The sequence below is a fragment of the Camelus dromedarius genome, chromosome 5 (genome assembly GCF_036321535.1).
Source record: "Camelus dromedarius isolate mCamDro1 chromosome 5, mCamDro1.pat, whole genome shotgun sequence".
In the NCBI taxonomy this organism is placed as follows: domain Eukaryota; kingdom Metazoa; phylum Chordata; class Mammalia; order Artiodactyla; family Camelidae; genus Camelus; species Camelus dromedarius.
The window spans coordinates 15,002,893-15,028,150 of record NC_087440.1 but is presented as its reverse complement, the minus strand read 5'-3'; the positions used below and the strand labels follow the sequence as shown (position 1 = coordinate 15,028,150).

At 33.5% G+C, this 25,258-nt stretch overlaps 1 protein-coding gene across 1 annotated transcript in view; it reads right to left on the bottom strand.

The window, feature by feature from the left end:
• Positions 1–200: 200 nt before the first annotated feature.
• The window catches only part of TRPM7 (transient receptor potential cation channel subfamily M member 7), a 52,359-nt gene continuing 27,301 nt past the window's right edge, over positions 201–25,258 (bottom strand). Inside the window, exons 17-28 of the mRNA XM_031453070.2 lie at positions 21,687–21,783; positions 19,491–19,561; positions 17,425–17,459; positions 15,521–15,546; positions 13,623–13,673; positions 13,478–13,543; positions 12,575–12,858; positions 12,379–12,461; positions 12,010–12,215; positions 9,268–9,319; positions 9,056–9,162; positions 201–1,698 (exon numbers count right to left, since the gene is read on the bottom strand). Coding sequence (XP_031308930.2) covers positions 1,568–1,698; positions 9,056–9,162; positions 9,268–9,319; positions 12,010–12,215; positions 12,379–12,461; positions 12,575–12,858; positions 13,478–13,543; positions 13,623–13,673; positions 15,521–15,546; positions 17,425–17,459; positions 19,491–19,561; positions 21,687–21,783 — 1,209 coding nt within the window. The 3' untranslated portion in view covers positions 201–1,567. The remainder of the gene's footprint in view (positions 1,699–9,055; positions 9,163–9,267; positions 9,320–12,009; positions 12,216–12,378; positions 12,462–12,574; positions 12,859–13,477; positions 13,544–13,622; positions 13,674–15,520; positions 15,547–17,424; positions 17,460–19,490; positions 19,562–21,686; positions 21,784–25,258) is intronic.

Sequence of the window (25,258 nt, the reverse complement as noted above, 5' to 3'; positions counted from 1 at the left end):
ACCCATATTCCCGTTTTCTGATATAACAAGAAACAGTCAAAAAACAAAGACACAGTAGGAAACCAAGATCATTTTAAACATTGCATAGAATACGTGATCAAAATGCATAGGTGTACAAATGGTTCATTAAAAAAAATTCTGAAAAAAATTAACAATGGAAATATCAGATAATTTTCAGAATGATTAAACTCACTAAAACATGTGTAAACAAGAATAAATTTATTTAATTTCTTTTAAAGATTTAATGATATACAAAATGTATATAGTATAATATCTTTAATATACTTTTTTCTCCCCCCATCAATATTAAACACTATTTGAACAGCTTATCTCTTTTTGTCTTGTCTGTATCTATGAGATACACTACTGAATACAAATAAGATTTCCACTGCTCCCTCTCAAATAAAAATTAAAATTAGTACCTAAGAAAAAACAAAAAGGAAAAAAAAAAGGAAAAAAATCAAAGCATAAAACTTCAGTCACATAAAAAGCTTTTCTTGTTGTTGAATATTCAACAATATCTGGGGCAGTTAAATTACATTTTATTGGCATAAAGTTGCATTGCAATCTCCCGACATCACATAATGATAATCCAATTCAATTTCTTAAGTACCACAGACAATATTCATGTTCAAATGTCCTTACACAATTTTAAATATATGCAAGAATTCATGTTTACATTCTAATTTGATATACTGGTCAATAAAATCTTTGGAGAAGTATGTAACTTCCAAGTTGTCACTACAGATATAGATAGGAAAAAAAGCACTTTAACTTTCCTCACAAGGTAACTTCTCTTGAACAGTGAGTTAAGTTTCTCCTTTGATATATTTAGGTTATACCAGTCTATCATGGCTTTCTTCTACTTAACAATGACTTGATAAAATAATGTTTAAAAAAAATACTAATAATTCTGCACAACTGGGGCTCTATTTAACAAAAACTGGCTCTATCTTTTAAATAGGCGCCTAACCCTGATTCATAAAGTCCCTCTTAGAAAATGGTTTTCAGCTTGGGCTCCCTATATCCCTGTATATCTAGAATTATTACAAGCCATCTCCTTTCCCATGGCCAACAAGCATCTAGCTGGGAACTAGTGACATCATCAATAAACATACTAAAACACACTGAGGAAGACGTCTGACTGCCATTTAACCAAAAGACTGGGTGATTTCTTCATTTTGCTGGCTGAATGGCAGTAAACCAGCTGCCAATAAAATCTGACGGACACCTAACTTTGGTTAATGGTATTGCACCACACAATGAGAGAGTATTACCCTCAACAGAACAAAGTCAAATGAAATCCTCTGTTAAAAAGAGCCCTTTAAAAGATATAAATACTATTTTTTTCTTTACTTGTAAAATTTAACAGCTGCCAGCTGTATGCTATAGGGAGTTCCTGACTGACTTTAATCAGGTCAAAAGAGTATTGACCTTTTAACTGTGCCAGATCCAGCATATTCAATTAGCACACACTTTTCTGTATTACCAAATAATTTTCTCCTAAAGGAAAAGTGACACAGTAACATTTTTGTGAGGTGCAAGCAAAACCAGTGATTCAGTAATATTATAACATCAGACGAATAGAATTAGTTGATTCTGATTCTTTGGTGGAATTTCCAGGCTGAAGAGTCAAATCTGAAGGCTCATCCTGAGGAAATATAATTTTATCAGGTGTATAGTCATTCCTCTTCAGATCTATATTCACCACCCCCAACAAAAAAGAAAAAAAGAGTCAGTATTTCTTAGAAATAGAAAATTAAGAATATTTTCTAAATCAATTTTCTTCTAAACATGCCAGATCTATTTTCTACCATGTTGTTATAAATTAAAAAGTCACAAAATTTATACACACAAAATGAAACCATTCAACAAATAATTATTATGCTCTGATCATGAGTCACTAACTTACGTAAGTGTAGAAACGTAGCAATGAACAAGGCAGATAAGGCTCCTGTTCTCATATAGCTTATATTCTTGTGGGTGAAAAAATATATATATATAAAAATGACACAATTATAATTAGTAACAAGTGCTTTGAGGAAAACTGTGTGATGAGGGTCAGAAGGGAGATGGTATAAAGTGATTCTTTAGATAGGGCTGGGCAGAAAAGCCACAGGAGGTAACATATGAGTAAAGACCTAAATACTGAGAAATGACCTATCAAAGTCCTAGGAGTACTCTAGTCAGAGAGAAAGTTAACTACAGACTGTAAAAAGGAAATGGACTTGGTGTGTTCCAAGAATGGCAAGAAGATAGTTTGGCTTGCATGTAGTAAACGAGGGAAAGACTAGGGGGAAATGAGGTTAAGCAGTAGTAAATGGTCGAGGGCTGTCAAACTACAGGCTGCGGGCCAAATCTGGCCTGCTGCCTGCTTTTGTTAAAATAGTTTTATTGGAGTGCAGCTATAGAACTTTGTTTACAGACTGTCTATGGCTGTTTCTGGACTACAATGGGAGACCGGGTAGCTGTGGCACAGGCCATATGGCCCACAAAGCCTAAAATATATACTTCCTTTTGCCTTTTATGGTAAAGTTTGCTGACCTCTGATTCATGGGATGCAAGCTAAGGTAAAGAGTACAGATTATAATGAAAATCCACTGGAAGATATCAGGCATTCTAAAGGGAGGAGCATAACCAAATTTGTTTAAAATAACCATTCTGATTGTCACACGAAGTCTTGTTGGGTGGCAATGGTAAGAATCCAGGAATCAAAATGATGGCAGTGAAGATGAAGAGAAATTGATAAATTCTAGGCAGATTTCAGAATTTGAACAATCAGATTTTGATAGACTAGCTATGCAAGTGAGAGAACAAAGGAACTGGCTACCCTTTTAAGTTTTGAGCCTGAGCAACTGGGTAACCATTAATGAGACAGGGAAGCAGAGTTTTGTGGGTAGGGGTGGAAAATGAAAGTCAAGAGCTCTGGAGTGAACATGTCACTTAAAAGATGCTTTAGGATACCTAAGTAGCAATACAGGAAATTGAATACAGAAACAGGAGCTCAGGAAAGAAGTTAGTCTTTAGTTAGAATTGGTACTATCAGTATGTAGACTGCATTTATAGCCATGTGACAGGATGAACTCACTTAGGGAGCTACAGACATATATGACAGTAGTTGTAGAATTAGAAAACTCAATGTAGTAGTAACAAATTTATAATTTAAACTAACCACTGTCACAGATACACACTTAATACTTTTACCTCCAAGAAAATAGAGCACTCAGAATATGAACTATTGATTTTAATTTTGGTAATAGCCTATATTCAATGATCCAAATACATATTTGCTACTGCACGAATAACCTGATAAATTTTAAACTCAAGACTAGGCCAGTAAGTTCTCAGTGAATACAAATAAATTTGTAGCTGTAATTTACACAAAGAACAATGGACAAAAACACAGTTTTTATAATGAATAAATTTACAATTTATTAAGTCCTGATAATGCTGTTAACTACTAGTGTAACCATGGGCAAATCATATGAATTCTTATTTTATATTTTGTAAAATGATGAATTTGGACTAGATTGCTTTTAAGGTCCCTTCCAAGTTGTGAAATCCTGCTTCACAATAATAATTTAAAAAACAGATATGCTATTAAAAATTGTATTCAAAACAAAATAAAAATTGTATCTGGGCTGCCTGTTAGATTCACCATTGTGTGTTCTAGTTCTGGATAAAAAAGAGTAAGCATATTCTATCCTCTCTCTCACACCGATTACAAGTAAAAACCCTTCACGTGATAAAGCAACAATCTCCGACTTCTGAAAGCAATAGCAGACACACACGGGAAGGAAATCAGAACTCGAAGAATGAGTTTCCTGGTTGAAAAAACCTCTCTTACTTCCAGGCCTAGACTTGAAGACAGCTCAGTCATAAAAATGTGAGCATGGACAGAAAAAGCTCTGAGACCTTCTGGTCAGAGGATAAGGAAGGGGGACCCTGTGGGATGGAGAATGTTGAGGGGAATGCTATCTTCTTAATTTTTCTTTTTGCTCCTCTGCCCTTTATCAAAAGATAAGCCTCAGTCATGAAAAGGCATTCCTGTAGTGGTAGCAGCTGGGCAGGCACCTACAACTCCAAGAGAAAATCCTTCTCCCTGATCAGAAGGAAGGAAAACAGGTACCTCTATGATTCAAAAAAGCATAATTTTCTCTCTTTTCTTTGCTACTCAGCACCAGAAATGGACCTAGCTGCAGAAAGTATGTAACAACACAGGGGTCAAAATCCTGGTTTTCTAGTCAGAGTACCCCAAAAAAAAAAAAAAAAAAAAAGAAATGAAAAGAAAAGACGTGGCCCTTGGGAGTCACAAAGTACAGAAGAAATCATGGAAAGAAGGAAAATGGAGAGAGGAACACCCGAATTTTGTGTATGAACTCCCAGGCTCATCCTTGAATGATACATTTATGGAAGGACAGCAAAGCATAGGCTTTGAGAACTCAACTATGGTTCAGAACTTCGCTCAGGTCCCAGACTTGCCCCTGTTTGACACACATGTGAGAGAGACCTGATTAATAATGCAAAGGCTTTAAACACTAAACTGACATTGGAATCACAGCCACAGAAGACAGACTGCGACTTGTGAACTGAATTTAACTGAGTTGATTGCCTACTAACACCAAAAATCTCAAGAGGATTCAAAATGCAAAAATTCAAAAATCAAAGTTCTCTAGAGGATTTTTAATAAGATCCAAAATCTCATACATAATATACAAAATACCCAGGGTACATTCTAAAATTACTAGAGATACAAAAACCAGGAACATATCAAAGATTATCGAAAAAGACAACCAAGATATGCCAAACTCAAGATTACCCAGATGGTAGAATAATCAAAGACTTTAAGCCAGCTACTATTAACCGTACTCCATGATGTAGGACAGACTTGAAATGAATGGAAAAACAAATTTTCAGCAGAGAAATAATCAGTATAGAAAGATCCAAGAGGAAACTACAGTACTGAAAAATATGCCTGAAATAAAAATTTCAGTGCATGGGCTTCATAGCAGAATGAAGAAATTAAGAATGAAGAGTCACTGAACGTGACAGATCACTATAAACTACCCAATCTGAACAACAGAGAAAAATTAACTTTTTATTTTGTTTTTGGCTTTTTTGGGGGCTGGGAGGTAATTAGGTGGTGGTATTATTATTATTATTATTATTATTATTATTATTATTATTATTATACGGAGGTATTGGCGATCGAACCTATGACCTCCTGCATGTTAAGCAAGTGTTCTACCACTGAGCTATACCCTCCACCCCCTGAAAAATTAACTTTTAATCAGAGCCACAAGTTCCTGTTCCTGGGTGACAGTATCAAAAGTTCCAAGATTCTTATTATGAGAACCCAGAAAAAGATGAAAATAAAACTGACACAGAACAATTATTTGACGAATAGCTAAAAACTCCCCTAATTTGAAAAAAACCATAAATTTGCAAATTAAAGAAGCTTACTAAACCTGAAAGAGAAAGCTACAACTGGACATAGTAGAATCCAACTGCTGAAAACCAAAAATAAAGAACAAATCTTGAAAGGAGGTAAGATTATAATGACACACCATGTATATGTATAAAGGAAGAACAATTCAAATGACTATAGAATTTTCATCAGAAATAACAGAGGCCAGAAGACAGCAGAACATTTTTTTTCAGTGCTGAAAGATGTGTCAACTTAAAATTCTCAATCCAGTGAAAATATCCTTCAGGAATGAAGGCAAAATACACACATTCTTAGATAAGAAAAGCAAAGCAACCACTAAAAACTAAGCATAAAGATAAAACAATACTAAAATGGGGGTGGGGGACAAACAAAAAAACCAAACTAGAGACAGCAATCAGAAAACAATAAAACAGTAGATCTAAATCTAACCATACCAATAATTATGTTAAATGTAAAGGGTCTAAAATAGCAATTAAAAGATGGAAATATGCTGTCTACACGAAAACTACTTTAAATATAATTAATATATATACAGGTAAAAATGGGATAACATATCTGATGAAACCACCAATCAAAAGCTAAGGTAATATCAGACAAGGGAGACTTCACAATAAGGAAAACTACCATGGCATTATATAACAACAAAAATTGAATCACGAAGAAGTCTTAACAACTGTAAATGTATATGTACCTAGGAACAAAGCTTCAAAAATCCATGAAGGAAAAACTAACAGAACTGAAAGCTGATGAATCCACAATTATTTTTAGAGACTTCCTGTCTAAGTAATAAATAGAATAAGTAGACAGAAATCAGCAAGGATATAAAAAACCTGAACAACACTATCAAAAAACTTTCCTTCACTAATATTTACAGAACACTCCATCCAACAAGAGAATATTCTCTTCAAGTGTATGTGCCACATTCACTAGAGACTATTACCTTTTTAAGGTTAAAAAAGCTTTTTTAAATTGATATCATACAAAGTATGTTCTCTTATCATAATGGGATTAAACAAGAAGCCAGTAACAGAAAGATATCAGGAAAACTTGCAAATATTTGAGAATTTAAAAAGAAACTTGAAATAAATAATCCATAGGTCAAACAGGAAATGTCAAGGGAAGTAAGAAATATTTTTAAAAACAAAAATAAAACATACCACACTTTATGGGATGCAGCTAACAAAATGCTTGGAGAGAAATTTCTAGCACTAAATATTTTGTTAGAAAAAATGTCTCAAATCAGTAATTTAAACTTTTACCCTAACAAACTAGAGAAAAAAAAAAAATACCCAAATCCACAGCAAGCAGAAACATGGAAATAATGAAGACTAAATCAATGAAACTGACAACAGAAAATAGAGTAAAACAATGAAGGAAAAAACTGGTTCTTTGAAAGTATCAAAAAAGTGCATACACCTTACAAAAAGTACAAATTACCATAATGGAAGAGAGGATTCACTACAGACTCCACTCCCCCAAAGACACTTAAAAAATAAAACAGTATAATTAATGGTATGTCGAAAACTTTGACAATTTAAGTAAAATGAAGACAAATACTATACAATTTCACTTACACATGGAACCTAAAACAAACAAACTCACAGAATAAGAGACAACTTATGGTTACCACAGGCAGAGGGTGGGGGGAGGGAAAGGCCGTCAAAAGGTACACATTGTATGATACACAGAAAAGTTGTTAGGAGGGTAAATTCTAAGAGTTATCATGGGGAAAAATATTTTTTTCCTTGATTTTCTTTTTATTGTATCTATATGAGAAGATGGATGTTAGCTGAACCTAGTGTGGTAATTATTTCACAATATATGTAAGTCAAACCATCATGCTGTATACTTGAAACTTATACAGACATATATATCAATTATTTCTCAATAAAACTGGAAAAAAAAAAAAAAGACCGATTCCTTGAAAGACAAATTACTAACAGTCACTCCAAAAAAACCCCCCAAAAAACCCCCTGATAACCTCAACATTTGCTGTATCTATTTAAAAAAATTAAACTCTTGGCTAAAAAGCACCTGAAAAAGAAAACTATATGCTGAAATGGTTTTGACAGACAATTTTATGAAAGTGGAGATAATATCAATTCTATACAATCTATTCCCCAAAACAGAAGTGTAAATACATCCAACTTATTTTTAAGGTCAGTATTATCCTAACACCAAACAAGACAAACAGAGAATAAGGAAATAACCCATAGACCAATAGTCTTCATGAACATAGATACAAAAAAATCAACAAAATATTAGAAAATTGAATCCAAAAATACATAAAAAAATATATCATGACAAAGTGGAGTGTGGGAATGCAAGACTGGCTCAACATTTTAAAAAAATCAATGTGATACAATGTAATACTAATTAAAGAAAAAAAAAGATCACATAAATAGATGCAGAAAAAACATCTGACAAATTCAATGTCCATTCAGGATAAGCATCTTCGAGAAATGAGGTGTGGAAGAACATGTCTATTCTCACTATTCCTATTCAACACTGTACTGGAATTCCTTGCCAGTGCAAAAAGTCAAGAAGAAGAAATAAAAAGGCATACAGTTTGGAAAGGGAGTAATAAAACTGTCTCTATTGCTTACACAAAAAATCCCAAGGAATTTATAAGCAATAAGCTAAAAACAAACAAAAAACCTCCTAGAACTAAGTGAGCTTATTAGCACGGTTGCGAGATACAAGGTCAATCTACAAAAAAAAAAAAAAAAAAAAGGTATTTCTGTACACTCAACAATGACCAATTTAAAAAATTTAAAACCAGTACCATTAACATGCTTACTATTTGCCTGGCACTGTTCTAAGTACTTCACAAATACTAACTCATTTAATTCTCAAGCAAACAAAAAATAACAAACCTCTATGATGTAGGTATTCTCAGGAGCCTGGCAGTCTGGCTCCAAGTTAAAGCTCTTAGCTACTCCATTATTCATCACAATGGGAGGAACTTTTAAAAATACAGCTCAAGGGTGAGTGCCAGGTACTTGTAATTTTGAAAAAGTCCAACAGGGGATCCTGATGCACACCAAAGGATGAAAACCACTGGTTCGTGATATAACTTACAATCCAATAATAATTTGTAATTCTTCAAATATAATGATGGTTACTATCATGAGAGACTGTATCTGCAGTTCCTGTTCCTGTTTCACGGAATACTCTTTTCCCAACTCTTTTTCAATCTAAGTTGAAAGTCTATTCATTCTTCAGTTTTAGGCAAATCTGTTAGTCCCCCAGGTAGCATTCCCTGACGTCTAAGTTTGTGTTAAGCGATCTGCTTACCTGTTCTATTTTTTCTGCCTGGCATTTATGATAGTCCAGTAATTCTGTTACTTTTATCAGTATTCAAGATTTGGCTAAACTTCATTGTTTGTCTCATTCACTATTGTACTGTCAATATCTAGCTGCCAGCGGACACATAATAAATATGTATTAAATGAATGAACTCTGTGTTTTTATAAGTAATGAAAGAAAGCATAGATCCATCTATAATCAACAATATGTTATTTGTGCCTCTCTGGCCTTGTGAAGTTCTGTAGTAATCAACTTTGCTAACAATTAATACATTACACTGATTATGAAAATGTTTACCTGGAAGTTTAAGTTTTCTACAGCAAGAATTACAGTGATGTTTTGCTCTGAAATTTTTTATTGCATCTTCTCCTAGATTTGCTGGGCCAAAAACCATATCACAGGATCTGTGGAATTGGTAGTTAAAAAAAAAAAGATCAGTTAACACAAACAGAAATGCAGAATTTGAAATTATAAAAATATGTCTTAACGAAATTATTAAAACTTATTACCTCTTTTCTTCTGCCTTTATCACAGATGGGTCAGTCAAATTTTCACCCACGCCTTTATATGTATATATAAAAAGGACAATTTATATTACATAATTGGCATAAATACTGACATATGCATAATAAAGTCATGAGCGATTCTACAGCATCATCAACCATCACACAATGATAAATTATTCAAAAGAGTGTAGTTTTTCTCCCTTGATATTTCATTACTTGACTTATGACTTCAACATGGCACCAGAAACACAGTTCCTGCGACATGAACAGCAGATAAATATCCGAGTTGGTTGGAAGGCATGTAAGCTCCTGATGGCACCAGTTTCTGATGCAACAAGGTCAAGGCTGCAAGCAAATATCTCCTTATTTACAATCTGCCCTTGTTTCACCTTAGTTAGCAAAGAACAATCAGGCACATGAAGGCATAATCTATAGCCATCTTAAAAGTGTTTTGGATTTTTTCAAATCACAGACTAACATGAATACATCTTGCAAAAGATTTAAATTACATAAAGAATAAGGTTGTGAACATCTTCCTTCAACTCTAGCCCTCTGGAAAGCTATTTAAAAAGTCTGGTTAAATCTTTTCAGTCTCTCTTATCTATCTATTTACATAAAGAAAGAAAGAACAACTACTGATATTTGGATAATCATAAATATTTAACCCATTAGAATGAAATCTAATAAAATGGTTAGAATTTCACAATAGGAAAAACTAGAATGAAAACATGATACTAATTTCTACTCAGATTGGCAAAGATTAAGACTATGCAGTACTGGAGAGATGGTGAAGAAATGAGCATTCACACACGGTGTTGAGTATAAATTCCTACAACCTTCTGGAAAAGTAACCTGCAGTCGCTATTAAAATTACACTCATCTCTAAAACTAAAAATAGGGTGACCATCTCGCAAAAGATTTAATCATGCTATGCCTACTACAGACTATCATGCAGGAATGACTCAGATTTATCAATAATGACCCACAAGATGTCCATGATATGTTGTTAGCTAGGGAAAAAAAAATGAAACACACATACATTCATATATACTCATACACAGCATGATCCCAGTTGGAGGAAAATCACCATAACACAGAACAAAGTGATTAAAAATAAGGAAAAAAAATTGTATATTTGTCTTCATAAAGGTAGAGAAGCAGTAAAGATGAACATTTTGCATTTTGTTTTTATATATTTCTATATTGCTTAACTTGTTTGTACTAATTGTCTAAAATATTTCTAAGAAAAAATGGCTCCATGAACATATTATGTAGATAACATCATAATCACCCTGCTTATTAAAAATAATTGCCATCTTTTAACAGTTCAGACAAAATCTGTTTGGTCTCACTTCCTGTGCATGTCCTGTGCACAATTAAATGATACTTATCTAAGAATATAACTTAACTAAGATTTTTACTTAATTGGATCGACCTGTCTAATAATATACATCAGAGTTTTCACTACATATATATATCACTTAGTCATTTATGTAAAATGATAAACTATTGAAAAAAGGATAGCTATTTCTATATATACTTTCTTTCTTGAGCTGAATCAATACCAACTATTTACTTTTCAACAAATCTTTTACATCTATGAGTATCTATAATAATGAAAGAAGTCATCAAGTAAAAAATATTCCAAACAATTGTTCTTACGTAATTTTGAAATCTGGTCTGTGTTGACATTTGAAATCAAAGCTTCTCTTTAGGGGAAAAAAAAAAGGAACCTATAATGCGTAAGTATCATCCAGGCAGAGCTGGCAACTTGCTCCATTTTATTCTCCTTAGACCCTGCTGTGGAGCTGTACAGATACTACTCTAAGCAAACCTGCCCTCTCCTAGCCACAATTGTTTTCTTTCACATGTATGAAACAGTCTGTCTACAAAGATGGCTGTGATCAGCTTTTCCCTCGTAGACACGCATGCTGCTCCACTTACAAGTGCTGGAATCTATTCCCTACCTTTTGAATCTGGGCTGTTCTTACTAATTCCCTGGACCCATAAAATATGGTAGGAGGGATCTGGGCCGGTTCTGGGCCTAATCTAAGAGTTTCTGCTTTCTCTCTGGAGGAAGCCAGCTGTCATGTAACAAGTCTAATTGCCTGAAACTACCATGCTACAAGAAAGTCTAAGCTAGCCAGCCACGAGGTGCAATCACTTGGTGGAGAACTGAGGAATTCAGTTGTTAGTGAACAGAGACCCAAGACACATGGCTCCAGTCAAGCTGTCCAAACTAATCTCCAGCCATTTGAACCTTCCAATGGGACAGCAGAGATGAGCCATCCCCACCATGCCCTGTCCAATTTCCTTAACCAAAGAACTATAAGCAAATAAAATGGTTGTTTTAATCCATTAAATGTTTAAGTAGTTTAGTTCACAGTAATAGATGACATAAACACCAGGAACAACAGATACTTGTTATTGTTTTAAAGAAATGGTCTTTATACTTTTAAGAGACTAAGGCTGCACATCTATGACTAGAACAGGGGATTTCACATGTTTTTGCTTATTAAAGTATCTGTATTACCTAAATAGCAGTTAAGATAGCCAGAGCCCACTCTTCAGAGCCCTCATGGCTTTATGCTATGTCTGTTATTCACTTGCTTTTTTAACAGCTTCCATTAACCTAAGATTTTACCTATATATAAACTAGCAGATTTTCTGTACATTGTTTGTAACACATGAATAGGTGAGAAAGTACTGCATAATTTCACTTTAGCAATATTTCAATAAATTTACCTTGTAAATCAAGTACCAGTAACTCCCCTCTTGTATATTCATAAGTCCAGTGGCTAAAGGCTAGCATGATCTCTTCCAGTGTATTAGTTGGAATAATTTCATCACCATTATTATTGTTGTATTTTCTAAATTCTCCAGTCATACATTCTTCCACAGCAAACCACTGTCCTGCTGAATGGCAATACAGCAGGAAAACTTCAAGGAACCTTATGAAAAATAGTTACAGATATTACTAGTAGTTTTGTTAATAAAGTTCTAATTCATCTTTAAAATGGATAAATAATGAAACATTCAGCATCAATAAAGCAGGTCAAAAGAAAATGCTATCCACATAACACTAAAAGATCCCAGAAATGTTAAAAGATTTACCTTGGAGAATATGGTATGGATTTCGGTTTCATTTGGTTGAAGGCAAATGTGAGCTTTTGTGCTGCTCTCTGTTGTTGAATTTCCTACAGAACAGACAAATGCTTGTTCAACACTGAAATTAAGACTTAATCATACTTTAGAAATAAAAACATGAAGCTCAAATAATGCTTCACTGTGTGCGTTCACTAGCACTTACTCTGAGACAGAGATGCAGAACTGTATCTTCTTTATAAATACTTGACCAAGTGTTAATCACCTCAGGAAGAAAAGATTTGATAATATAAAGATGTCCTGATTTGAGGATATCATGTTCTGACCAAGTACACTGTACTTTGACAGCTCTTCGTAAACCTCCTCCCATCTCCTCTTTACTTAAAAACTCTATTTTGGCACAGAGACCTAGCTGTGACCAAGAAGACATGCTGTTATTCAGTATGTTGGGAGAACTCTCTTCCAAGCGATACACTGTGACAGGCTCACCTGTAACATGAATGGACACACGTTAAGGCCAAATTAAGACTCTAAAAATGACAAGACAGAAATTGGCAGGTATCTTCGGTTAAGATTAAGCAAGGAATAGAAGATGAGATTAAGATGTAGTTTTATAAAAGAAGTTCAAGGGCAAGAAATACTCAGAAACCAAGAATCTAATAATATCTCTAAATTCACACGTATTGGGTAATGATAAGCATTTTTGCAATCATGAACTTTTCAAGAAAAACTTTTAGAAAGCAACTGGACTTCTAAACGTTACTAAGTTAAACTTTTAGACAGGAGATTAGATCTGCTCCACAAACCCTGTGATGTCAATTTATCTAATTGTAATTACTAAATAATGGATCAAAAACCTTTCTGAATGAGAATATACCACTGCCTCTGGATATGTCAGAAATAGAAAAACCAATACTGCTGACACTTCTTTCTTCTATTAAACATACCTCACTTCTGCAGTAATCAGGCTAATTAAAATTCACATGAAATTAACACTTCTTAATGCGATCCTTCTTTTTTTCACCACCTATGTTCTGTATTACAGTTAAAAACTTCGTATTAACTAAGGGTTTATTTTCTCTTTCATTTCTTTACTTTTTGGACTTACCTCTTGGAGGCACAGGTGTAAATGGAATGCTCTGGGATAATCTCATCAAGTTATTTCTTTCCACAGCTGCATAGAAATAAAAGAGAAATAATGAAATCCCGAAAAGCTCAAAATATTACTAAATTTTGTTTTTAATATTACTAACCTGAGTAATAGTAATTTGTATCCATAACTGGCTTAAATGGAGAAGCAAGACCTGAAACAGCAAATAAACAAATGACACCCTTTTAAGAAGTACTAATGCAGCATAAATTTTTGCTCAGGCATTCTCATATAATCATCCTAAATTTCCTTCATGTAAGCTCTCTTCACAAAAACAGAAAACACAAGTAATGAATTATGTCCATCATGTGCTTATTACCCTATTCCATTATGGGTAACTGCAAAAGGGTAAAAGTACATGAATGTCCCCGTCACCCAACACACACACATACTGAGAAAGGTTGATGGCTGTCTCAGAGGAAGAGAAGGGACAAAAGAGTACTTTGGAAGGTAATGGTGTGGTCAGGGCAACATTTGCAAAGGAGAGGAACTATTAAATTGCATGCTACACTTAAGAAATTGCAAGCTGTTTGATATGAATAGAAGAGTGGTTTTCAATACTAATTTTATATACCTATCTGTTTATTTATCAGAATCATCTGTGGGACTTTTTCAACATATACCTACCTATTTCTCATACCAAAATATTCTAATTCTGTAGGTATGTGTCATCATACAAGTGATGCTCTACGAGTATTTGGATACGCAACTAAGATTGCAAATTAATGAGCAAAAGTTATAGGCATACCAGTAGGAGGTAAAGCTGCAGACGTAGGGCATTTGTTAATTGTTAAGAAATATGTCATGTTAATAAAGGACACTGGATTTCATCCAACGACAGTGCAAAAATGTAAAGCAGAGGAATGACAAGATCAGATCTTCTAAAAGAATCATTTTGGTGGTAGAAAAGAAAAATAGACTGGAAGGGAGCCCAAACTAGCACAACCACTTTGTAAAACCACTTGGTAGTAACTACTAAATGTGAACATATGCATACCATACCCTGCCACCAGCAATTCCACTCCTAGGTATATACTCAACAGGAAATAATAGCATATGTTTACCAAACAACATGAACAAGAATGCTCAGAGCAGCACTATTCATAATAGCCATACACTGGAAGCTACAGAAATACCCATCAAATAGTAGAATGGATAAATTCAGTATAGCCATATAAGAAAATACTGTGTAGTAGTGAGAATGTACAAACCATCACTACCCACAGCAGTATTTGTGACACTCATAAACATATGTTGGGAGAAAGAAGCCGACACAAGAAGAGTACATACTGTATGATTCCACTTATATATTCTACATATATAAATAAAACAAATAAACATAGCTAGCTAGCTAGAGACACATACACATACACAGGCAAAACTACTGTATCATTTAAGGGGCAGAGGTTATAAGAAGAAGAGCACACAGGAGCTAAGAAACTGGCAATACATGTTTTGTGATCTGGGTCCTGATTACATGGGAATGCTCATTTAGTCAGAGTTCCCTGAAGTGGAGGATCAGCTGTACTTTTCTGTATGCGTATTATATGCATCAATAAAAGGTTTTAAAAATGATGAAGGTCTGAACTGAAAGCAGCAGTGAAACGTAGAGTGGAGGGTGGATTCTAGAGCTGTTTAAGAGGTAAACAGAACAGGACTTTATGAGTGTGAGGTCAAGGGGTCAAGAATACCTCCCTCAGTTTTCACATAGCTGACTGAAAGAGTACCATCCACTAAAACGGAATGTAAGTGAAGGAGACTGAGGTAGCAAGGATGAAGGGGAGTGGGGAGACTATAAAAAGATCATCACTCACATGGTGAGGTTTTGTATTTGTGAAACACCTACAATGAAGAGAAACGAGCCGGGAGAAGAACGTTCTACTACCATGGCTTTTTCAAATACGAAGTCTAAAATTTCTTACCTAGGACAATGTGGTATTGGCTAAAATAGATCATATACAATCCTCACTCTTTCACATTAAATCTACCCTGTGGACTCACCATTTAATGTTCCTTCTTCAGATGGCCTAAAGAAACACCAAAAATTATGTTACAATTTTAGTTTTGGCTACCACAAAATTTTTTATTTTATGAAGTTATTATAATTATTAAATATAACATTATTAAAGGCATTCTGAGACTGCAATTCACTTTTGTTTGAATATTTGCTACTTCCCTTAAGCCAATGCCAAATCCATACACGGACATATCTATATCCATATGCATATACTTTATCAACAACTTGTACCTCCAATTTATGCCTACATAAATATTATTAGTAGTTTGGTGCCAAACTGAAGGTTCAGTACTAACAGAGTAAAATATTCCATGATTCCTCTATTTGTGGAGATTCATTCCAGTACTATAACAATGCCTTGAAATGACACTGCAGATTTTAAAAGTACTTGAATAGAACTGATGCAAAGAACTGGGAGAACAGCAAACAGACATAATTTTGCAAAACTTAAATGCTAATGTTCAAAAAAATATTTTCCAATGTTGAGTGTATTTATTTATTACAACGTATATTGGTAGCAAGTGGCAGTTCTATTAATTCCACAGATTCCAGTGCAAGTTAGACAAACAGGTGTAGTGGAAGGAGAACGGAATGGGAATCAAGAAAAATGGATTAGAGGCTTAGCTCTCCCATTATACAGTTACGTGGCCTTGCTCAGGACTAAAAGGACTAGATCCAGAAAGAAGCTCTGGAGTAGAAGACCTTGATAATCTCTTTCTGACATTCTCTCTGATCCTGATGTTTCCTATTGGTTTTCATCTTAATGATGTAAACATTTTCTCATAGAAAGTATTTTGACCCTAGCCTCGTCCCCTTTTCTGCTGCTGCTAAACCCCTTTTTTCTTAGCACACAGAGTACTGGCCAACTCCATCTTTCTGGGTACTTCTGTGGGTCAGCATCTTATAAGTCAATGTTCTCTAGTTAGCTGGATTAACATCAGCTTCAAGTACCTATTCTGTATTTATATCCTACAGTTCTGGTTATACAAGACATTATTCTTTGTAAAGGTCTGATTATAAACAGGTCTTCCAAGTGCCATTCAGGGCAGGATACCCCCCAAATTTGAACAACTGCATGTAGCAGCTGGTTTTTCTTCTCTATATATTCACATATATTCTGATACAGAGAAGGAACTAGGGAAAACACTGTGTAATATATAGTATTTTCCCTCAAATTGGCTTCACTTCTCAAGTAGTCCATGTCAGAGAGTAACCCTGCCATGCTTCCAGTATCAAGTGGGTGTCAAAACAAGATTTTTTAAAATTTCCTTTGGAATCCTAAAATACTAATTTCAAGGCTGGAAAAACAGAGATTATCTTTGGTTCTACTTTATGTTTAACCTACACTGAAAATGTTCACTTTCTGGGGATGACAACTTGTCAGACTGCCTTTTTGTTTCCACTTTCTGGATTACAACATCAGCTTTCTAGTGGATTTCCCTGTATGCAGGCTTTCTAAAGTACACTGTGCATTACTGTTGTAATTATTAAAGTGCATTCCAAAAGGAGATGTGAGACCTGCTGATGAGAACAATGGGCAGAGAAATTGAAGTGTCAAACCAGGTCTTTGAACAAGTTTATTCAAAAGCAAGTTGGAAACAACTGAATAATAAAATCATAATTGTATCATTACGAGGAAAATTTTAGTAGAGTTATAACTATAGTCTGACTATAATTATAGTATAACTATGTAAAACCATAAATTTAAATGTATACATTAACTCAAAATAAATGATTCCTCAATGTTTTCTATTTAAAGACAGGAGATGCCAAATAAATAATCATCAACATTTAAAGTGTTAAAGAGATGATGCTAAGAGCAGAAAAAAGAAAACACTCAGTAACTATGATAGTTTTCAGACTTAATGATAAGAAAGGGCTTACTTACATTTCTCTGTTTGCTGGTCTATCTTGTAACCAATCCTTTAGTCAGAAACAAACACAAACAAAAATTAATGGAAAAAGTCTGTAGATGAAGCATAACTTTATCTGTTTTGTATCCTATAGCATGTTTTAAGAATGAAGGGCTGAAAAGTTAATATGATTTGTTTCATACCACTGAACTAATAAAATTAAAAAATGGATATAAAAGCTACTATGAGGCCATCCCATATGGTAGAATAAAGAATTCATGGGTGTTATTTTCTACAACATAAACATAGTCTAGCTAGTTCTTTGTTTCTGTTGACAATTTTGTTTTCTTAAAATACACATTTCTTTCTATGACTCTAAAAAATATTATGCCAGTTGCCAAAAGAAAAACACATCAAAGTATAAAGAGAAAAATCAAAATCATGCAAACAGTGAACAAAGAAATCACTAATAACAGGCATATTTCACTGAAGCTTTTTTATGTGTGTACGGTGGTCTTTATTCTGCAGTTTTATAATTATATTTCTAGAAGTGAATTTACTTTTACCTCCCCAGCTTGGGACTTATGTATCCCAAATTTGAATTTTCATATATTTCATCCATTTGGAAAATTCTAAGTCATTTATAATCTCTTCAAACTCTGTCTATTCTTCTCAAGGCCAATTTAGAGGTATTTTCCATATCTTTTTATGCTTAACACATTTTCCATGTAATTATAATTTTATGTTACATTCTGGTCCAATTCAGTAAAGCTCTCTGTGCCTAATCTGTCTATTTTAATCCACATTGAGGTTTTTTTTTTTTATTTCTAATTGTTTTTCAAATTTTCCAGCATTTCTGAGTAGTACTTCTTATTTTTTAAAAAAATATGTTAATACTTTCTCTTATGGCTTTCATCATACTTATTTTATAATCTCTGCAGCCAATAATTCTATTATTTTGAGTTATTAGATATCTAGTACTGTTTGTATAAGATGGCTCCCACGAGTTTTGTAATTTGGCAATGTGAGGTCATCTTCAATGGAACTTTATTTGCGGAAAAATTGTGCAGTTTAGGTTCAGGATGCGTCCTTCCAGAAAGGAAGAATTGTTACCATGAAACTGTATTCACTAATCCCTTTTCCCTATTTAAATAATCTTTTTAATAATACAATCTATCTCCTTATAGCATAGTATTTTTTTTTCAAGCTTCAAAAATGTTTTAATAAGAATGGGCATCTGATCAACTTAGAAGATCCTCGTTTCCTTCCTGCATAAGATGGTGGCAAAATGCCAAGCAATAGCAGCAGCAGATCAAAGGCTTTAACAGGGTGAGATAAAACACTGGTGTACGAACATATAGACTAAAATATCCAAGGGGCTTCTCTCTCTGTTTATCATGGAGATGAATCCAAATCCCATTCACACACTGAACTTACAGTGCCCAGTTCCATGCAAAACCTGGGATTCCTCCCCCACCTGTCCCAGCAGCTTCCTGGGATCTTCTCCACTACCTCTGCTTGTCCCACCTGGGGCTAAAGAAAACTGGATAAATGAACTTGTTGTCTTCTACAGAACCTCTAGGGCCTCATGGTCACATTGCTTGGCAGGGTATGTATGAGTGAGGGAGAAGGTGTAAGTATGTGTGTGACATTCAGTCCAGTGGGACAGGGCCAAGTTAATAAGTTCTTGATGATCTAGGATCATAATTATGAGCACTGATTTCTATACTCCACTATAAGGGAGGAATTTATTTGCTTTCTCCAAGCTATGTGTCTTGGTTGCCAGAGCCAGCTTTTAAAGACTATTTGTAAAATCAAGTATTATCTCAACTGGCTGGGAATGACTTCATATAATTAGTTTCAATTCAGAGATTCCTGCCTTTCTTTCTTTTGCATACATTTTTTCTTTAAAAATTTCTCACTAATCACTACCGGAAGAAACTATTTTCTGTAACTGCTACCATGCACTGAGGTCAGTTTTCTAAGGCAAAATTTTTTTTGAAAGTTAGATATAATCTCAAATAAAATATCACCATCTTTAGCTATTCTCTAGTAAATATGTATTTTAAAATATGCCTTTGTTTAATTGAAATGTACAAACCGGTAGTAAAGCTGCTTTGGAATCTACTTCATGAGTGTCTTCTGTAGATGGCCTTCTACTGCTACTTTTCACTAAAAGAAAATTTAAAGAAATAAAAACGTTAAACAACTGAAAAATTTTATGACCAACTAACCAAACACAAAGTGTTTCCAGGCTTAATATAACTTTCCTAAGATAATTTATCCTCTCCCTAACACTGCTGAACATTAAGAGTTACATGAGGTCATGGGTCTCCTGACAAGATACCAAAATTTTTCAATTTATTTCTGTGAAAAGGCAATATATTTCCTCCAATTTCTTACATATCCTTCCAAAGATATTTTGTGTTTGTATACATACCCCTGCTTTTTTTTTTTTTTAACATAAGTGCTAGTATGATTTATATTATATATCTTAGGGGGTTTTGTTGGTAGTTTTTTAACTTTAAGCTTAGAAATCTTTCCATATCAATGCACAGAGTACTTCTCTATTCTATTTTGTTGTCAGTTATATTAAACTTCATACAATGGATATACAATAATTTATTTAACCAAACTCCTACTGATAAACATTTGGTCTGATTTCAATCTCTTGCTATAACAATGTTGCAATAAATAATCTTACACATAAATCATTTTATAGTAATAGAAAAACAGAATAGTTCATCTTTTCCCCCAATTTAAGATGCCACATTTGCCATATTTTGTTTGTTTATGCTAAACAAACTTCAGAATCAAGCTTATTTCCAAAAAAAAGTGAGGATGTTAAATTTTTCATTAACTTAAAATTAACTTAATGAAAAAATAAGGGAAAAACTTTATAATGAATTGTAAAGTGAAATCTTAGAACGAAAGTTGTATCCCAAGAGTAAGGGGCAAAAAGAACAGACTGAAAGAATCTAGTGTTGATTTAACCAAAATTATGATATAACTACACTGGTGGGAAAGGGTACAGACATTTATGTGTGGATATGTGTTTGGAAAGGAGGGGGGTAGTTCAATTCTTGCCTTCTTTAATGGGAAGTCAATAGCTATTGCCTAAAACGGAAATAAGAGGATGCAAAATTGTAGGCATGCTAACTTTAGAAATAATATCCATGTTATCTGAAAATGATGAGTTTTATTTCTTTCCTCCTAATCCTTCTACCATTTATTTTTCTTCCTTTTTTCCTCTGGCTAGAATGTTACATAGAAATGATAACAGCCAGAATACTTGTCCTGTCCTCCACCTAGAGCTTTCAATATTTCACTGTGCAGTATGGTATATGTGATAAGTTTTTATTTATGTCCTTTATTCAGTTTAAGGAAACTCCATTCTTTTCTTATTTTGCTATAAGTTTAATCATGAATGATGCTGAATTTCATCAAATGCCTTTTCAGCAGCTATTAAGATGATCATATGATTTTTTTCCCCTTTAATCTGTTGCTATTATGCCTTAATCGTATTTCTGAATGTTAAACCAACTTGTACTCCTCGAACAAATCCAACTTGGGAAAGAAAAGGGGAAATGATGGTGAGGCTTTTCTTAAGGAACTTCATAAAGATTGTATGTACATGACTGAAAAGCTAAATAGTCAGTGTATGTGCATATAATAACTATGACTCAAAAAAAGCAACATATGGAAACATCTCCAGGCCATTTAATTTTTAAATGAAAAATTAAAAGTGCAGGGCAACATGTAGGTATGCTACCTTTTGTGTAAAAGATGAGAGGTAGAAAAGACTGTATTGTCATGTATGGCTGTGTAAGCATGGAACCTCTAGAGGAAAAACAAAATTAACAGTGGCTACACATGGGATTGGAGTGAGAGTGAGACTAAGACTGATTTTCAAAATGCTTGTGTATACGTGTGTGTGTGTATTTTAATTCTGAACCAAATAAATGTATTAGCTATTTTTGAAAGTTAAGTTAGAAAAATAAGTTGAGTAAATGACTATACAGATTAAAACACAAAAGATTCATTTGTAAAAGTTAAAATCAGCAGATCTGTAAAAACCAAGTCTTTGGATTTCATCTTTCAGGACTAAACAATTTAGAAAAGAAAAAAAATGTTAGGATTATGTTTTATTCAAGGTTAATTGCAACAACGATGGACTGGAATCTTTATTTTCTGTCTCCCGAAGCATCCACTGCTCAGGCGTGTGACATACATAAAATAGATTTAAAGCTTAAATTAGTATGTTTGCTAACATAATTCATGTAGTCAAAACACTCACCTTGTTCTGAATGGAGAGGAATAGAGGTTTTGTGACACTCAGAAAATCCAGCATGAGAACTCATGTGTTTCAAAGTGTTTTCAGACGGAATATCATTCTGCAAATTGTACACATACACAATTTTAAAATAATTGAACTAAATTTCAAATCACTGTTCTAAGTAGTAAAACAGTAGATAGCTCAATATGCTTTTTTTTCTATCTAGACGTCAAAGGGTATATTACAAATTATAGTTATTTCCTTCATCATCAATTTCAAAAACAGTATCTAAATACCCTACTTGCTCATTGTTCATAAATCCATCTGAATGAATCCTTTTTCATAGTAATACAAGTTCATAAGAAATTTGGTGGAAAAATAGTAAACTGTGGGGAAAATAAAAAAAATTTACCAATTCATCTAAAAAAGAAAAAACTGGAGGGTGAATGTAGCTCAGTGGTAGAGTACAGGCCTAGCATGCATGAGGTTCTGGGTTCAATCCCTAGTACTTCCATTAGAAACAAAAACAAAAACAAAAACCCTCAAAGACCTATCAGTAAAGGGATGGAGAATTAAATCATAGGACATACATACAATGGAATGGGGAAAAATGTATTAAAAAATGAAAAATAAAACTACGAACATGTATTACTTTAAAAAAAAAGAAAAAACTACTCCTCTACACTAACAGTGACACAGAGGTAAGAACAATTTGGAGGGTAAAGGAGTGGAGGGGCAATTTCTTTTGGGGAGGGTCTTGATAGCTTCCTTGTTGACCTGTATAAGCTATCTGTGTAACAAAGATCTATCTGATCATTATTTGTCAAATTTCAATTTCTTTTCAGATTTGTTTTGATTTGTCTATGTTTCGTATTTTTAGTTACTCGTCTCTTTACAACCTTCTCTTGATATTTGTTTAAAAAACCCTCCTGGCTTTATTGACTTAATATTTCTATTTTCTTGAGTGATGATTTGAATTTTTATTTTTAAATCTGGAATTCATCTGAGCTTACGAAGTGATATGAGAACATAAAAAGATGTTTCCAAATTTCTGCCCAGTTGTCCAATTTGTATTTACAGACAAAGCATTCCCTTTCTGATCAATTTCTAATCCAATCCTTACTAAATTCTTATTTGTAGAAGGGCAATTTCAGAGTCACCAAAATGTTTCACTGAATATTTATGTTTCAACTGTATTACCTACATAGATATTTTAGTCTCTAATAGCTAATTATCCTTCATTTTCTTCCTTTTACTTATTCATTTTTCCAGATGAACTAATTTCATGAAACTAATAGAGAAGAACCAGTACCTTCATCTTTCTTTTTTTTAGCTATAAACAGGTCATGCTATTATGTAACTCTAAAATATTTCCAAACTTCTACCCACTGTCAGAAATGTTACTACTGACAGGCATATGTAGAATAGATAAACAAGATTATACCATACAGCACAGGGAAATACAAGATCTTGTGGTAGCTTACAGTGAAAAAAAAAAAGTGACAGTGAATATATGTATGTTCATGTATAACTGAAAAACTGTGCTCTACACTGGAATTTGACACAACATTGTAAAATGACTATAACTCAATAAAAAAAATGTTTAAAAAAATTTTTTTAAATGTTACTACCACAATAAGCTACTACTTTCATTAAATAAATATAACTAATATCTAAAGAAACTTAAGCTTTTCTACCTCTGATGCTTCACACTTTGCACATTACAGGTGATTATTTGGACAACAGAAAATGCTAATAACCTTTCTTCTGTAGTCACAAAGTAACTCCTTTCAGATCTTAGAGGTTTTCTTTTGGAACCAGTTCTAGTTATTTCTTGTTTGCTTTATTTAAGTATTCTATTTAAAGTATCTTCCTTTATATATACCCTTTGATGCAATGACACAACAATTTCATAGAACCATCTCTGACAAATTCTAATATGGAACTGATAGATGGGTTTCAAGGTATTTTTCCTGGCTAAAATCCAGGTATTTATACAGCTTGTAAAAATGTATGCTATTTTCACTCTGTAGCTGAGAAATCATACTCTTTGTTTCCTCCTGACTCCTTAACAACTTCACACAATGATTACTTTAATTAGGCCTTATCTATCTCATGTTCTCTATCCCAGTTCCCATCAGTCTTGCTGGAAAAGTGCCTTAAAAATATCAGTGCAAGGACCTACTGTACAACACAGGGAACTATATTCAGTATCTTGTAATAACCCATAATGGAAAATATTCTGAAAAAGAATCAATCTATCTATCTATCTGTCTATCTATCTAAACCACTTTGCTGTACACCTGAAACATAAATTAACTATACTTTAAAAGAAAGTATCAGTGAACTCTCTAATTTTTTTTAATTTGTATAATTTATATACAATAAGTCACACAGATCTTAAGTGATAAAATGATAGCTTAGAGTTTTAGCACTATTTCTTTCAAGCTCTAAATATCTGTATGACAATCCTCTCTTTCAGTCCTTCTGCCTCAAAAGAAGTTGTATTTTCTTCCTAAGATCATCACCTTTGAGTGTCTGATTTCACTCCATCCGTGTCTTCATGCCTTTTCAATTATAATTCCAGTCAGCTCTCCCTCCCTTCAAGAAACTCAAAGATGTAACAATACAACTTTTTTAAAAAACCCTTGGTTTCCCTACTGGTTCCTCTCCCTCATTTTAAAACATTCATAAATCTTTCTTATTTACTAAGCCAATTAAGAAAACAACAAAGCCTTTAACAATTCTGCTACTCATTCAAGTTCTTGAACCATCTTGTTACTGTTTAATCTATAGTGAGGTCGACTCCTCTATTCCCTTATAATTGCCACAATTTTTATTTTGCATCCTCCAGTATATTGAAATTGCATTCATGCAGGCAACCTAATTCAGGGGTCTAAGGTCTTATTCTCCTAGACTTTTCTGAAGCATCAGCAACTACTATACATTCTCTCTTTTTGAAATTCTCCTGCACTGATTCTCTGATGACTGTTTCTACATCATGTTAACTGCTACCTCTATGAGTACTACTTTACTGTACCTTTTTTCTCCTCTTAATTTCTAAGATATGGGAAGCATCTGAAGCTCAGGTTTACTTCTCAACTTGACTTTCTCTCTTTTGAAGATATGCCAATATGTATCATTGATCTTGAATTTTCTCTCAAGCTGTAGTCTTGCTTTTTCAACTACCATTTTGATATTTCTACCTTATTGGCTTACTGTTCTCTCACATTTAATTATTACTATTTTTAAAATATATTGTTATTGAAATAGTCAGTTTACAATGTGTCAATTTCTGATGTACAGCACAATACTTCAGTCATGTAGCAACATACATACATTCATTTTCATATTCTTCTTAACAGTAAGTTATAAGACATTGAATACAGTTCCTTGTGCTATACAGTATAAACTGGCTATTTATTTTATACATAGTAGTTAGTATCTGCAAATCTCGAATCACATTTAATTATTTTAAACAGAATCTAATCCCTCCCACACTGAATCACATTTTTTCCAATTTAACTATTACTATACATGGTGCTACAGAAGTCACTATTATCAGTGTCTAGAAGCTTCTTTCTTTCCATTTC